Below are 16,168 nucleotides of genomic sequence, written 5' to 3'. Positions count from 1 at the left end.
ATCACACACCGCCTGCGGCAAGAACTCCTGCAATTATTGGATTGATATGACATGTGAAATGAACATCGGTTTGACGATACTCGCCCTCTGATCTTTTGAAACAACTCTCATCACCGCCTCCGCTATTGAAAATCCTTCCACAACTGTTCCGTCCTCATTTCCAGTGGCCACGCTATGGTACCAATATATATCGATCGACCTAGAATTAACACCTCCTAGTAATTGGGTACTAATTAAACAAAATATTGATGGTTTGATTGGCAGTGATTGACAGGTCCTTGTTCTGATCCAATCAACGCTTCGATTCGACTCCTCTGACATTATTACTTCAGCCTTGAGCAGTGTGGCATTTTTATCAGTTAACAGCCATCTTCGAGAATGGCGGCCATTTGAATTTGAATTGGCTGATTTAGAATCTATTTCTTGGTCCTGAAGGCTATTGCACACTTCTTCATCAGTGGCGATATCAATTGCATGCTGCAAAAGTCTCCCAACAGTTGAATGTCACTGTGATGATACAGGTATCAGCAGAAAAGCCTTCTTTTTGTCACTCCGCAATGATAATCACAGGTTGCTGCCAATCAAACATGATCCAGCCACCTTGCTGCGTCTTCCGTCTTTCCAGAAGGCCAGGAAAAACCTGTCCCTGATCAAGACACATTAGACAAATCTCGCCCATCTTTCTAGCGTCTCATCCCACATCCTTTCACCTGTTCTATTCCTGCTGGTGACTTATGCCATTTCCGCACAATCAGAAACCAAGGTTATTGATAACACAACATCGCTGGTGCAACACTCTATTATTCCGGTATTGGGATAATCCGGCTTGGCCACAAGAGGCTATTCATGCTTCATAGTGGCAGCAGAAATTAGTGGTTTTTTTATGTTTTGAGTAGGCACCAAGTGTTGTGGTGACCTTCATAATGTCATATTTCATCTTTTTCTGCCATCTCAATCTAAAGTCGACAGTCCTGCTCAGGTGACTGTCTGTTGTCGGTCTTCTCAATCCATCCTGGTACATGTAATGCTAGTCCTGCATGGCAGCAGGTTATGGCCAAAACTCCTCCCTCAATATGGTTGCTAGGAGATCACACTCGAATATCAGTTCTAGATATATGGACACAAGTCTACGGAAAATTGAACACTCAGTGGCGGTGAAATTCATAAAACAGAGCGCCATGTTAACAAGCTGGTCTGAGCGGTTCGTGGACAATTTGTCCAACACAGATTGTCATGCAATCGACCACGTATGGTTCACTGCAGGGATCAGATGGGATTTCGCTGAGCTAAAGGTTAGGGGTAGTTGGTTCCGTGACTAGCAAGTGAAGTGAGGGGAAAATCATCGTTTAGGCAAACCGCTTGTGCTGCCATGTGGATTGACATGGGTCTTGGAAGGGAAACAAATGGTTTGTGTAATCAATTCTGTCCAACTGGGTAAGGGTACCAGAAAAGATTCAGCGATTGGCCAAGGGGGCTGTGGGGAATTAGGACATGCATGCCTCATTATCAAATCGCCTCAGTTGGACTATGACTTTCGGCACAGGAAAGTGACTACTGAGACAAGTGGCACTGAGTGTCAGACTTTCTGGAGAAGTTCTCGCAAATGCTTAAGAAGAAGAAGATACGAAAGCAGCAGACGCATGTATAGATAGAAATTACACAACAGGTCTAGAATTTGAGGCTGAGGGGAGGCAAAGCTCCTTTGGCCTTGGCCAAGTTGCAATTGTGAGTGGCAATGAGGCCAACAAGGACATATTGAAGAACCATCGCTGTCTCACGCGGCATTTGGTCTGACATGTTTGAGCAGATCAATTCTTGGGCGTTAACCCTTGAAATATGTCAAGATGATATTAAATTAGGCAGAGAGGGTGACTAATAGACTTATTCCTGCCACTATCTGAGCTGAACAACCGGGTAACCCAGTGCTTTTTGGATGCTAAATTTGAAGGGGCGAGCCATTTGGGTGGCTACTCTGACAAATGACTATTGTAAAATTTTAGCCATGAAGGTTGATGTACATGTACATATACATGCATCAGTGATTCAAGGCAATGTTGTTTAATAGCTGAACTTGAGTAGTCGACACAAAATCCAATTGTACTGTAGGGGATTAAAAGCCACTATTTGCCAATTTGATCATGTTAAAAGGGCACACATACAGTCATGTCATGGCCTCAACAAAGGATGGGAATGATGTGATTGGAATTTAGTATTAGGGGATGATCCACCCACGCTCATATGTGACTGAAGATCAATCGAGTGAAGTTTCTGGTAGAATATTGTTAGCACAGTCAAACATACACCCATATACTATCAAGCAACATTACGAGTGCATTCTAAAAACAGGCATGAGTAATAAGAATCCAAAGACTTCCAAAACAATATTATTAATGAAACTAACGTGATGTTGCTAGATAAAGGTATACAAACCAGATATTTAAACTGCCGCTGGTATCTCTCCATGCCTATGTGTAATCCATTAGATTCAACATGTACATTGAATATCAAGAAGATTGTAGAAGTCCAGTATAATCCATCAGGCTAGTATCAGATTCAGTATATTCCATTAAAATTTAGTATATCCCATAGTTCTATTCAAGTCTGGCAAAATCCTATGTGATAAATGTTGCCCAACAGAACTTGGTACATGCAATCACCATCCACATTAAATCCATGATTTCATGGCAGACTGCTGAACACTGTCGAACATCTCTGTACAAATCACCGACAAGATAGTAGAATTCTGCAAGCCAAAGCTGGCAAGTAACACCCAAGCGTACAGGAGCTATTGAAATATTCCTGTTGTCAGCCTCCTATGCTCCTGATGCTAGAAATCAGCTGCTTGGATGATGCTATGGCTATCGACGGAGCGATGCCAAGTGGGAGTCACAAGAGATATTGATGTTGAGGTTGCCAGCCAGTAAGGAGATATCAGCGCAGAACATATACACGTGGTCCATGACTGAAGCTCGCATACGCAGAAGAAACAAATAATTGGAATTATCGGGCCTTTACTTTAGACCGACCTACGCAATCGTATATCGAGAGGAAGTGGGGAGGAGGATGAATCGAAGCAAGATCGACTGACAAAGGTAACCACTATAGCGACTTTGATTTGTCAGAAAGAACTGTTAGATCTGGTGCACTATTAAATATGAACTCGGATCTCAAAGATGAGTGGGTGACCTGATTTCATGGAGGGGAGCAACAGGTAGGCCAATACTGTATTGAGAGGAGAATGGTCTTTCTAAGGACTCTCGGATGAGCAGAAATCCGCCCTCTGGATCCTTCCCGTGACGTCCAAACAATGCCAAAGACCTCACCGGAGGAGCTATCATTGCACACACTCGACTCCAAAAAAACTCACCACTGAGCAAATCTTCAAAATATTTCCATGCAGGGAGGGAGAGGAAACTACACTTCAACATTACCTTTGAGTGAGGCTGTACTGGCATTCTTGATTTTCAACAGCAAAATTTCACCAATTCTTTCATCACACCATAACAAACACAAACCACTGAACCACTGAACCACTGAACCAATAACGTGCAGCTACATGTACATGAACAAAAAACTCATGGAATGCAAATTTCGTAAATATTCATTACATGGAAATTTTGTTCTGAGCTTGATGAACAACAGAGCTATGAACCATGTGTCCTTGTGTTACAAGTATGTCATGTGCAGTGCATGCTATTGGCACATGATATTGAAGCAGACCTTGGACACGGCTGGTTTCATGAGTATGAATGAGGTGGTGTGACACAGCTGAGTGACAGCGAGGCCATAGCCCCCTACAACAAGGATAGAAATGCAAAACACTTGTAGACACTACTCCCAAAGAGGAGAAATATGATTTTCCGATATTGACCACACAGCAGCTAAACTTGATTTTTTTTCTTCAAAATTCCTTTCATTTGAAACATGAAAAGAAAATTGCAAGCAACCACAGACTTGTTTGACCTATTCATCAAATGGTTGGTTCAACCATTTCATCAAATCCCACACGTCAGACCTTGAAAGAACTCACCACACCGATCATGTACATAATAAATATGAATAAAAGCTTTTTATACTGTACCCTATAACTATACATGTTTCATCCTGATCTTTACAAACAAGCTGCGGCTACTACACTGATCGAATGATATGCAAAAATTCTCATAAACACAATATGCAAAAATTCATGTGGATCTGTGCACATGCCATTGTACTGCATTCATGACAGTATGAAGTTTTTAAATGAACACTTGCTGTTCTACCATAACCACTGGTAATATCACTAGAATAATCCCGGAAACCATTGTTAGAATGACATTAATCTATATTGGTGCACTCTGACATCATGGACATGGATAGTGGATGGGTGATAGGTGTCCCACAACAAGAGGCCTGAAAGTCTGACATTCGAGCAGCTCCTGGGTAGGCTATGGTTCATGTGGAGTCTCATGGACATGGATAGTGGATGGGTGATAGGTGTCCAACAACAAGAGGCCTGAAAGTCTGACATTCGAGCAGCTCCTGGGTAGGCTATGGTTTATGTGGAGTCTCACATCAAACACACAGGTAGCGGGAACCAGGCAACAGGGAGAATGGCTGAAGGAAAAACAGAAGACGGCTAGGAACATTCAATTTCCAAATGAAGGGCAGCACAATCCAAGTGAAAGCCATGCAGCACCATCCAATTGAGGGTCAAATCCAAATCAAAGGCCAGCAACTATAAACATCCAAATAAAAGCCACACAGCATCATCCAAATGAAACATTATTACGATCATTAAACAGGAGATTGCTTTGCCATAGCTATGCATTGGCACTTCACCAATCTCAAAGTACATTTTGTACCACCACCTCAAGGCCAGATGCCAACAGCAAACTGTGATACCAAAATCAATATGAAATTGTAGCGTGTTATAACACAAAATGGTTCCTGTTTCTGGAGTGGAAGGAATACTTCATCAGCTGGGAACATTGATATGATGACAGTATTGGCTGCAACTCGTATTTGGCCGGGCAGGATGGAGTCCATCAGAGAGAGGGTCATTTGCTTATAACATCTGCCTAGACACCAGTTACAAGAAAGCGATTGAAGGAAAAGGAAGTTCCCATGGCCGCAAGTGATGCCAGGACCGGGTATCAAGCCAAGATGTTCAGGTTCCGAATCTGACACTACATTATTGCACCACCATCGAATATCTCCCCTACTTAAGCCAGATTCTCCAGACTAGCGCGTGTCTCAAGTAACACCATCTTTAGACCTGCTAGATGACGTGGGAACTTTGAGAGTCGATAAATCAATGATCGAGTCTCTCTCAGGGGATCTTAATGGATTATTTAGATGACTGGAAGTGTAGTGGATGTCCATATATATACATGTAGTTAGTACTTTGAGAATAGACAGCTCAGACTATTCAGGAGGTCGATGATACTATGTTTAATAGCAATCAAATTCAGACTAGAGCAGATTACTGCTCTTCTAAAAATGTGGCCTCGGGCACGATTAGAGTATAATGTGCCTCCTGACAACTCTCTATACACCTTTCCAGAAATGGGGCGCTGAGTGTCCGAAATAGTGATGTCATAAGGGGAAACTAGGCCTTATGGTGGAGGGACAAAGGAGATAGTCATGGTTGACCAACACACTTGAATGCCTTTAATGACGGACAAGGGGGAAAAAGTTAGTTCCAATGCAAGCCACCAATTTCGGGAAGCATGTATAAGGACACCCTCTCTGATAAGGACATTAGTTTTGGTCCCAAACTTGGTTGCTTCAATTCAATTTGACCTCTCGACACCTCTCCATTACATTGTGAGGAGAGTACTAGTCAGTCCCGAGGGCATCCTTGATAGAGTCTCTACTGTACAACACACTATTAAACTTATCAAAGGTCACAAGCAATGTTTGTTACAGCATTTCTTGATCTCTAACTTTTCGATTCCAAAACTGACAACAAAAGGGGATCTGATTGAACCCAAACTACCATCCAAATGCCTTTTTATCAATCTAAAGCAATTATGTAGGTGTAGTATTTGCTTGAAATAACCTTAAAATTGTTTATCAATAATGAGTCAACATTCACACAGCTATTATTTTGTGCCTTCTTTATAATATTGTTCTGGTATAAACACTAATCCCATTCGGTGTGTGATCGTGTGAATTTGGTGCCTTATCAACATGCTTAAAATAAAATGAGTCAAAACATTAAAATGTTTCAAAGGACAAGGTCAGAGATAATTACACCAGATTGTCCACTGTTTTCTATGGTTGTGCTAGTGGTTCCATCTACAAATCACAACGGGAACTAAACCTCTTTGTGGTCACAATTGCACATCTGTATCAAGAAGGGATTCATTGTTTTCTGATTTGTTTGTCTAACTATCGATATCATAATGAAGATTCGAGAACTACAAAACTATTTTCAACCTGCATTATGCACTCTCTTCAGAAAGCCTGCTATTTGAGGATGGTGATATCAAAGCTGTCACACCATTCTCGCTATTGATGAGAACAGACAAAAGATGAAACAATGTCCATCGATCCAACCACCTCCATCACACATGTTTGACTTGAAGGCCAACATCATACGTTTGACCTGTGTAATGTAACAAAACAATGGCAAGCTGTTGTGCACCATAAAATCAGACGACAGAACTTTAAACGCTCTGGGACTGGTATTGGACTTGACTGTCACTTGGTTCTTCTAACATTATGACTCAATTTCGCCCGAGTTCTGACGGCATTTTGTCACAATTTCTTATACACATACAAATAGTGAAAAAGCACCTCCTTTGAGATACCAAATACCCAGCAGTGTCCTCTTCTACTTTTAGTCGCCAACCTACCACCACCGAGTCAAAGTTTCATACCACTGGGTCAAATTTCTAATTCATGGACCTCACCATCATGACACCAATTCAAAGCCCCACTGGCACTGTATCAAACTGTGAAAAGTTGGAGAACACCCTATCATAATCTCTAGGATATTTGCTAGGCCCATGTCTCGTTAAAAACACTAATCTTTCAAATCCTTTCCCAGACAGAGTTCACAAGCAAGGTGACATAGCTGTGTACACTTTTTCATGACTGTAAATCAATGTAAGTCTGTACAAAATGGCTAAGCCGACCAGATTAGGTCTCGTAAAAGTCACGCGCAAAGTTGTGAAACACCGGAGAGAAATGCCAGCATAATATAAAAGGGTTCCACTCCCAGGTCTTGGATATGGTGGAATTTGATGGCACTATAAGAAAGATAGGCATCAATGTCAAAGATTTCTGTAGGTAAATCTTTCAACATGTTCAAGACATGGGATAGGGCTGCATGAGTTTTTATGACCTGTCCCTGCCCCTTAGCATGACGTTAGTTTTCTAGCACCATAGCTTTCCCCTGGAGATTGACAGAGCAATTGTCAGAGTGGAGACTGTCAGACACTTGGGAAAGGAATAACTTTCATCCAAAGTTGAAAGCTACAACTGAGTGAGTTAGTTTTTACGAAATCTCACATGAAGAACTGCCGGAGATCACTCTCAAAGATGAATACAGGAAATTAATTACCTGGCATATCGTGTATCACATGTTTGTGATAGCCTTTCCTTACACACTTTAAACACAGCACCCTGGTCCTCTGATAAAAAGGTCAGTGAGGGATTGTCACGAACTGCCAGAGTCATGCCCTTTGATACCAGGATACGAATAGCTAATGGAAGCTTTGACATTCAGTCATGACATCTGCTGTCATTCACAGGGCCAATTCCATATTAACAGTGCAGTATTTTTTCATGTGTTCCTCTTCTGCATTCATGGCATTCAGAGCCCTACATGTACGAATGAACAGTTATTCAAACTAAGTTGTAAAAGCAAAATTGTTGCAAAATTGCCGGTGTGGTACTCATAAACACTACAGTAAGCCATATAATAGATGCTTTAAAACAAGGTCCCTGCCGCAAACTTTGTACGAACATAATCCCTGATATACCGCACCTCAGTTGGTATCAATTAATAAAAGTAATTGATGCAAGTCATGTGTTTCTGATAAGGAACCTCAGTGCAGTTGTAAATGAGAAAGCCATTTCCTGGTTCCATGATTGTTGAATATTTCATCCCTTTATTACTCTTCATGGGGAAATAGCACCAGAAATGTTGTTTTATTGGTCCTTAATTCTATTTGGTGAGTTTTAGGGAGAAAATCAACAAAACTTAATTTTGATGGAAAATGCACTGGAGGTCCAAGGACTGGAGGACTACCTTTTAGTACTGGTGCTGCCATCTGGATTTTTAGTTTTGCAGGTTCCTCATTGAGTTCAAACACATCCACCTTGAGTCACACGTCATCATCACGGCTCTTTCGACGTTGAACCCTCTTGACATTTAGAAGGGAGCAAATTCAATGTGCCGTCACTAAGATACACGCTGTCCTCGTCGTCAGAGTTGCTGATGTGAAAGTGCACTGAAGATGCTGATTCTTGGGGAAATTGTGACGATCTGATACTTGGTCCAGGTTTTATCATGGAACAAATGATCACATCAGAACAAATGTAGGCTTTTGTACACAAATATTTTCTCATAATCAATCTCGTATGAAATTGCAAATAAAATACCAACAGTTTCATAACCTTTGCAAAACCCTGGACAAGCACTACCTGCCAAATCAGCTGATTCTTGTTTTTACATGGCCTGACCTCACTGTGACAATATTTATTTGTCACTCAGTGTATATGGCTTGGGGTTCAGTTTAGGTTGGCCATATAACTGGTGGGATCGCTTCAAGGGTCAGAGGCAGGGGAAGGGGAAGAAAAGAAGGAAACCAAAAGGGACAAGAAAATGACAACACACCAATTATACAGAAGTTGGACTGCCTGGTGTAGAAAGTTCTCACCCTGTGGCACTTTTGATGCCCCGAAATGTGATCGTCTAATGATTGTAATTAGCGGTGAATTTGGGGTGGTGCATGAGGCGCGCCCCTATTTAGTCTGAGAGCAAGCCCTCTGATACCTGGAGCACTTATAAACATGTTGAATTTCTTCCAGGGGAGGGCCTCCCAGACCCTCTCTCGGTTCCAAAACCGCACTGTAAGGGGTGGAGGCTGCGTCCCCCCTTTTCCAAATTTCTGCACCCACAACTGGTACTCGTCTCATTTTTGGTGACTGCTCTGGGACACAAACCCTCAATAGTTTGAACCATGCACTGGCAGACCTGCCTGACATTCTTACCTCTTTCAATGCTGAATACCCAGTTGAATTTATCCGAATTTTTGCATAGTCGAGACTACTTAGCCTCCGATGGTGATGCATTATTAGTTGTATGTGTATAGCACTAGACCAACAGATCTCAACTGTACTCTCAAAATCCGACTGAACAGCTCACACTTGACATGCAAACTTGAGGTCACAAGTGGAAAATCATGTCATCAAATTGACACCAAAACCCACATTCTCGGAATCAACACCTAACATCGCCACCAGGTTTATAGCGGAAACAAAAACTTCCCTTTTGAAAATACATGTACATTTAGTGAACATGTACCCCATATATGTAAATGTATTCAAAAATATAGAAGTGAGCTCCCCTTATATTTTCCTCTACGTTGTACAGAAACACAGCGATTTTTTTTCAAAATGACCTCCATTGATTGGTTGAAATGGGAAATCAAATTCTAAATTCCCATTTTATCTCATATTTGCTTAGTTTTTTATTGACTTAGTGATGTGATCTCTGATAGTGATAAATTCAAATGTTTATGTGTGTAGCGTTCTGATTTTTAGCGAAGCCACAAGGGCTGGACCCTGCCGACATTGGTGAGCTTGCAGGCATACACTGCCCAGGTTTTATACCAGAGGTTTCCTTCTCCTAGACAAATGCAATCGTATTGTCCTAAAGCTTAGGAAGGTACATGTAATACTGTACATCCACAAAGAAAAATCAATTATAATCACTCCTACATGACTACAATAGCGGATCTGCACCAAAAACCTTTCAGCAGGTTAGGAGTTCAAAGTAAACCCAAACGCATCAATAATTCAACAAACAGAAATGTCACAAACATGAAAAATAAAGTCCGCATATTACAAATACACTAAAATGCTACCATGCCACAGCAACAAACTAAAGTGGATGCGATTATAATCGCTGCGACTAAGGCTCTCTCATCTACAGGCAAAATCGGTAATGATGAATATTATCGCATGCGATTTTTATTGCCAGTTGTAGCAATTTAGATTGCATGTGCGCATAACTCTGTAATAGTTCTGTTTTTTTTTAGTTCTTTCAATTTCACTTATTTCAAGTTATTTTCCCTCAGCCTACATATTCATCATTGTAAATATCACAAATATCACAAAACAATTTTTTTTTGCCAACCAAATATATCATCATGACGAGACCTGAACAAAGGGAAGCTTTTAAAACTCCTGTTGATGGAATAACAAATTTACATCCATTGCTGAGGGCGAGCTTTTAGTAATATCAATTCCCAATATTTACGTATCAATCAAGTCTATTAGCATCTCCATGTATATCCATGAACAACCACATGTAGTGCTAGTGAAATATTATATGGTGAGGTGAGAAATAACCAGCATACTGAGTATTCAAGCAGCATTTTCATGCCCCTACCTACATGGAAAAAATGCAAATTTTGACTATGATTCCATTTTCATTCAATCCCAGTTATGATCAATCCTACTCTTCAAGCTGGTTATCAGTGACTGCCGATGAGAATCGATTTAAAAATAATTCAACTCAACTTATTTCAGCATCATTCTGCAGGAAAATCACTGCCTGATGGCTGATGCTATCATAAGACGCAATCAATCGAATGTAACCAAAATAGCTTCTAATATTTTTCGTTCTATTATCGATCAACAAATCCTTGATTAATGATTCATGAAGTAACAAAGGTCATGGTTTTACTCGGTACAGTTTGGAGAAGAGAAAGCTATGTTCGAGTCTGACATCGTGGTTCTACATGTATGCCAGTCAAGAACACTAAGAGTTCGACTTTTGAAAGTGCCACATAAACATAAACGAGCAATTAAAATCACTTGTGTGCAGTGCGCTATAAACTTAAATCCTTTAGACCTGGCCTACCATACACAGTTAGTCATCAAACACTAAATGAGAATGTCTGCTTCTTTACATTCGCTAAAAGAATAATCTGAAACCCTGGAAACATTAATCTCATCTCCACGACTAGATTCCCAGAGCTCCTCTTCCATATGCTATTGATTGCAACATGAAAGCAGGCTGCAGTTTTTGTCTCGACTGGAATGACGTTTTATTGTGGAGATGAGCTCGTCCTAATGGAGACTTTGATGATGACATTGAAAACAGCGGCAATGCCAGTATGGATATGCTATCATCGTGGCTGTGGTTGCGATTTTTGCTACGAGTAGATCAATGACTTTTATGAAATAGCAAGTAGCCTACTCTAGTCCAAAGCTAAAAATGCTGGTGTGCGTGTTTTTTATTTTCCTGTTTATACTGCAGATAATCGCAAAAAGAAGTGACGAGGGAAAAAAATGCAATTGAAACAGGATTGTCAAAAAAATATTAACATGACATTCTGAGACAGATAAAAATCCTCTCCAGCAAAAGAACGGCATTAACTGAAAAATAAAACTGGAAGTGGAACAAATGCATCCAATCAAAATCAAATGAAGATTCGCAACAAAAGAAATGTAGCGTGAACATTTTGGGAGCTACCGTGGCCACTAAATCCGAACGAATCAAAACTTACGGAATCAACATCATTGAAAAGGTCCTGAAATACAATTTATGAAATCAAACATTTTATATTGCAATGCGAGGGCAAAATTTATAAAGGCATGTGCTCATCCCACTCTCTTGGAGGAGGAATACCCCATGTCGGCATGGAAAATATTTCAAAATATCAAAGTGCAGATCAAACGTTGAAGAAGAAGAAGTACACTTTTCCAGCATCATGCAGAGTCTACGAGAAGTTGATGCAGACAGAGGACCAATTTTCATTGAAAATACCCAACAGGCAACGAATGCGTACACTGACCCATGATCATTGTCATGTATACTCAGTGTTCTCCAGACCAAGTGTCTTTGGAAGGGTGCTGCAACCATATTTTGGCCCATTTTAGACTTCATTCCAGTTTTGTCCAGTTTGGCAGTAAAATCTCTCCAGCAGACTGTCAGGGTGCTCTACTACTACTAGTACTAACAGTTAAACCAATATCATTGCTGCACCAGGACAAATGACATGGAGAACCCTGATACGTCTTGAATAAACAAGGTGCCAGGACAAATAGCATGAGAACCCTGATACGTCTTGAATAAACAAGGTGCCAGGACAAATAGCATGGAGAACCCTGATACGTCTTGAATAAACAAGGTGCCAGGACAAATAGCATGGAGAACCCTGATACGTCTTGAATAAACAAGGTGCCAGGACAAATAGCATCGAGCACCCTGATACGTCTTGAATAAACAAGGTGCCAGGACAAATAGCATGGAGAAGGTCAGGAGGTCCTGAAAAATTTTATGTGTGCACCCCACTCACCGTATCGGAAGCATCCATTCTCTGTAGCTGATGACGTCTATCCTTCAACATCTTCTCAGTATCCGTCCTCAAGGCGATACTTGCAGAATCTGATTTGGACCTCTCGGCAGGCAGGCGGTCAACCTTTACTCCGTTGACACGGTCCGATTTTGTCGATGCGCGGTCGGATCGTTTGATCGGAGCATCGGTTGTTTTCTCCGATCGCGCTGAAGCTCTGTTATTCCTGTTTAGTTGGTCCAGACTTGGCAGTGGGCGCTCCGATCTTACAGATGCCCGTGGGTCACTGCGGGCCGGATCAAAACTCGAACGGTCCACCCTGACTGATGCTCGGCCGTTTCTATTTAGGTCAGAATTGGACGAACGGTTTATATGCCGCGCCGAGGCGGACATCGCCGGTTCACTAAGACCAGACGACATTGTGGCAGTGAAAATTCTGAAAATACACGAGAGAAAGAAAATTGCAAGTCACCTTCGCAATTTCACTTGAGGTACTCAAACTAAAACACACGAGATAGAAGACATAAGAGCCAGTCAAATCACTGAAATGATGAGAAAAAACCTTTAGTCAGGGAAGAGGGAAAAACGTAGACCTTTTCGCATCATCCCCTGGCATTTCTTAACCTTCCAAGTTAACAACACCACCCACCTTCTCCATTTGATTTTAAGAGCACAAGTTGCCAATCTTTTTAAACATTCATGCAGAAGCCAACTTGAAAAGAATTTTAAAAGAAATCTCTCAAACTAACTATCAGCCATCAGGCATTAACGAAGTTTAGAGAACTCTGTAAATTTAGTGATGGCCCGTCATCTTCAGACACACCTCCTTGAATAACAAACCCCACTGTATATCCTCAATATCCTCTGCCTCATCCATATTGACAAAGAGATAAACAATTTTTAGCTACATGTAGTGATTGGAGTGAATTTCCTGATCCACCCAAGTACATGTACACGACAGGGCCTGTCGGCAGTCCTCCAGTCAGTCATTTACAGATTATCCAGGCATTCAAAACATTTTTAGGGTCACTGACTCAAGCTGAACTATACCTTATTCAGAATTTTGATTGTTAGAAAGAAGCCAGGCCTCGGCGATGAATGTACCTTAATAGCACAGGCATAGGCTTCACCTAAGCAATGCTAGCCATGTTATTGTAAACATGCATGACACATAGCCTTAATTGATGGCACACTCCTAGGTGTAGTGTAGTGTCCAAGAGCAAGGTGACCCTACATGTAATACCCACAAGACCAAATAGACACCAAGTATACAATTTGAACCACAGGTGACTGTCAACATGCCCTGCCAAAAATTATTGCACTGGTCAGCGGTCACTGACACTGACTGACACTGGTGAGATCCATGTCCTTTTACAACTTTACTTATTAAAGTGATAAGTACTATGATGTGATTTACAACTTTGTGGAAATACGTCCGTTTTTAATTGTTGATCACAAATGTAAAGCTCAAATTTTCCATTTTTGATTAGATTTATTATAAAATCGCTGAACATGGCTGAATGTAAACCACCGCGACCGCGAAAATGTTCATGTTGTGACGGGCTGTCATCAACGAAAACGGCACCGAAGCGAGTTGTCCGGGCGGGATTAAACCATCAATTTCTAGAAAATGTGCATTTCGATTCGAAAACCTAACCGATTTATGAGAAATTGACGTAGTCATTTGTCAAAAACAGCTAAAACATTATATGGTGAAATTTGACACGAGTTACCCTTTTAAAAGGAAATTTCCGTTGTTTCTTGATAGTTGACATCATACCACCCACAGGGGGGGCCATTCCGAACCAAAACAACTCCGATGAACGGCTTCTTCCAACTGGCACATGTAGAACTAGAAGAAGTTAGAATACATCGCCTACCCTTCATCCACATCTCTCATGTCTCGATTACGATCGCCGTTGCCCCTCCGCCACACGAAATTCTCCATGTAGGCTGCCATCAGGAAGAGAAAGTGTACGAATCTCCCAGCTCTGCTGTGTGAAATGTGCTGGAGAGACCTCTGGAATCGTGAGGTCATGACGAAAAGTCAAAACACCGCCAAAATATCAGGACTCGCAAACTCATTTGTGACCAAGTCCAAAGCGATTGTGAGATAAAGTTCTATGATAAAGTATTGATCAGTCTGCAACAGTCTCTTTCTCCTGAAGAATCTTAGACATAGCCTGAGACTTGAAAGCAAAGGGTGTGGAAGGCCTTGGAGAGATCAAGCCGAATCATATGAAATCTCTCAAACCAACTATACAATGCAATACTTCTAGGTCCAACCATGATGGCTCAGAACGTAGTCCTTAAGATTTGAGAGAAAACAAGTTCAAAGATTCGTCACCTTTGATTAACTGTAGGCCCTAAACAAGTACAAACACTGGTGCCAACATGCCAATAAACTAAAAGTGACTCAGCCAGGAACCCTATGATTTATTCCTATGCAAATTAATTCCCTAAATCCTGACATGACCTTATGAGCAGGTCTGAAAATCTGCAGACGGTCAGACCACGTTTTAAACCACTCAAAACAATCTGATTCACTTAGTCTCAAAGCCTTTCCAGGCTAGGGTAGAAAAACCCATTTTACGCCTAGTTTTGTTTTGACTAATATTTTTATTATAATATTTTGAATATGTGCATACAGCATGCGTTCTCAACATGCACAAGGTGGTATGGACCTGGTGTGTATGGGGCATGGGGAACATCAGTGTTAAATGGCGCTAACACAACAGTCACAATCACCTTTCATATACATGTATTTCAATTTTCATTAACAGATTCAGAAAACTTTTGCAGGATTAAATTTTTGCCAATGACGAACATTGGATATATTCGTGGCAGAACTTTTGCGAGTCAAGTTCATTTAAAAAATACAAATTTAAGTAAAAAAACAACAACATGTTGTATCATTTATTCAACGCAAGGTTGCCTCTTGCATGTTTTGAAAACCATCTTTCATCAAACTTGATCACTCACCATTTGGTTTCTAAAACTAAATGATAATAGAAAATATTATATTCCATAATCCACAGCAGGTGACATCTCTCCAATGCACAGGCTTGCTTGTAGGCAAGGCATCAACTGGCCTACTGTAGTGAAGGCCTACCACATATCATGATATGCAATGGTATTCATTCATATCATAAAGCTGTGATTTTGTGAATTTGTATCGTGCTGGGTTTAATAATGGATCAGTGTGTGGTGAGTGCTTTACATTCACTCAGAATCAATTCCGACATTTTTGGCTGTTGGAGTGGTGTGTAGTGGAAACATCAGCGCTCGTCACCAATTGCTAATTCAGTGAAAGCGCTCAGGCTGACGAAAACCACCAAAATCAAATTCATAATCATTGCCCTTAGTTTAACGATTACTTAAAGAAAGAGAGAACTAATGTTTAAAATTCAACTTAAACTTAATTAAAATACTATCAAAATCCAACTTGGTATTTGCTGAAGATGACATATCTGTATGGGTATTCGAAAAAGCTGGATCGCTGGATTCTCTGGATTGTGACTCATGGATCACCACCACCTGGATTGTAGCAGTCACTGCATGCTGTAGTACTGTAGTTTAGCTATCCTAAATGTAGGCCTACTGAGCATTGCAATTAGGCTCCTTAGCCTCATGCTGTCATCATCACA

At 40.9% G+C, this 16,168-nt stretch overlaps 1 protein-coding gene across 9 annotated transcripts in view; it reads right to left on the bottom strand.

The window, feature by feature from the left end:
- LOC135499298 (oxysterol-binding protein-related protein 3-like) overlaps positions 1-16,168 on the bottom strand; it is a 36,460-nt gene that overhangs the window by 19,756 nt on the left and 536 nt on the right. For 5 of the 9 annotated variants that reach the window (XM_064789988.1, XM_064789990.1, XM_064789991.1 and 2 more), the window contains exons 2-3: positions 12,525-12,957; positions 11,733-11,756 (exon numbers count right to left, since the gene is read on the bottom strand). In XM_064789988.1, the coding sequence (XP_064646058.1) occupies positions 11,733-11,756; positions 12,525-12,941 (441 nt within the window). In that variant the 5' untranslated portion in view covers positions 12,942-12,957. Of the gene's footprint in view, positions 1-2,430; positions 3,391-3,431; positions 4,032-9,207; positions 9,311-11,732; positions 11,757-12,524; positions 12,958-16,168 lie in introns of those variants that run through there. The other 4 variants (XM_064789989.1, XM_064789994.1, XM_064789996.1 and 1 more) reach the window with 4 other exon arrangements.

The sequence above is a fragment of the Lineus longissimus genome, chromosome 15 (assembly GCF_910592395.1).
Source record: "Lineus longissimus chromosome 15, tnLinLong1.2, whole genome shotgun sequence".
NCBI lineage: Eukaryota > Metazoa > Nemertea > Pilidiophora > Heteronemertea > Lineidae > Lineus > Lineus longissimus.
Note: the sequence above shows the minus strand (reverse complement) of the source record. Positions and strands in the feature narration are given on the sequence as shown.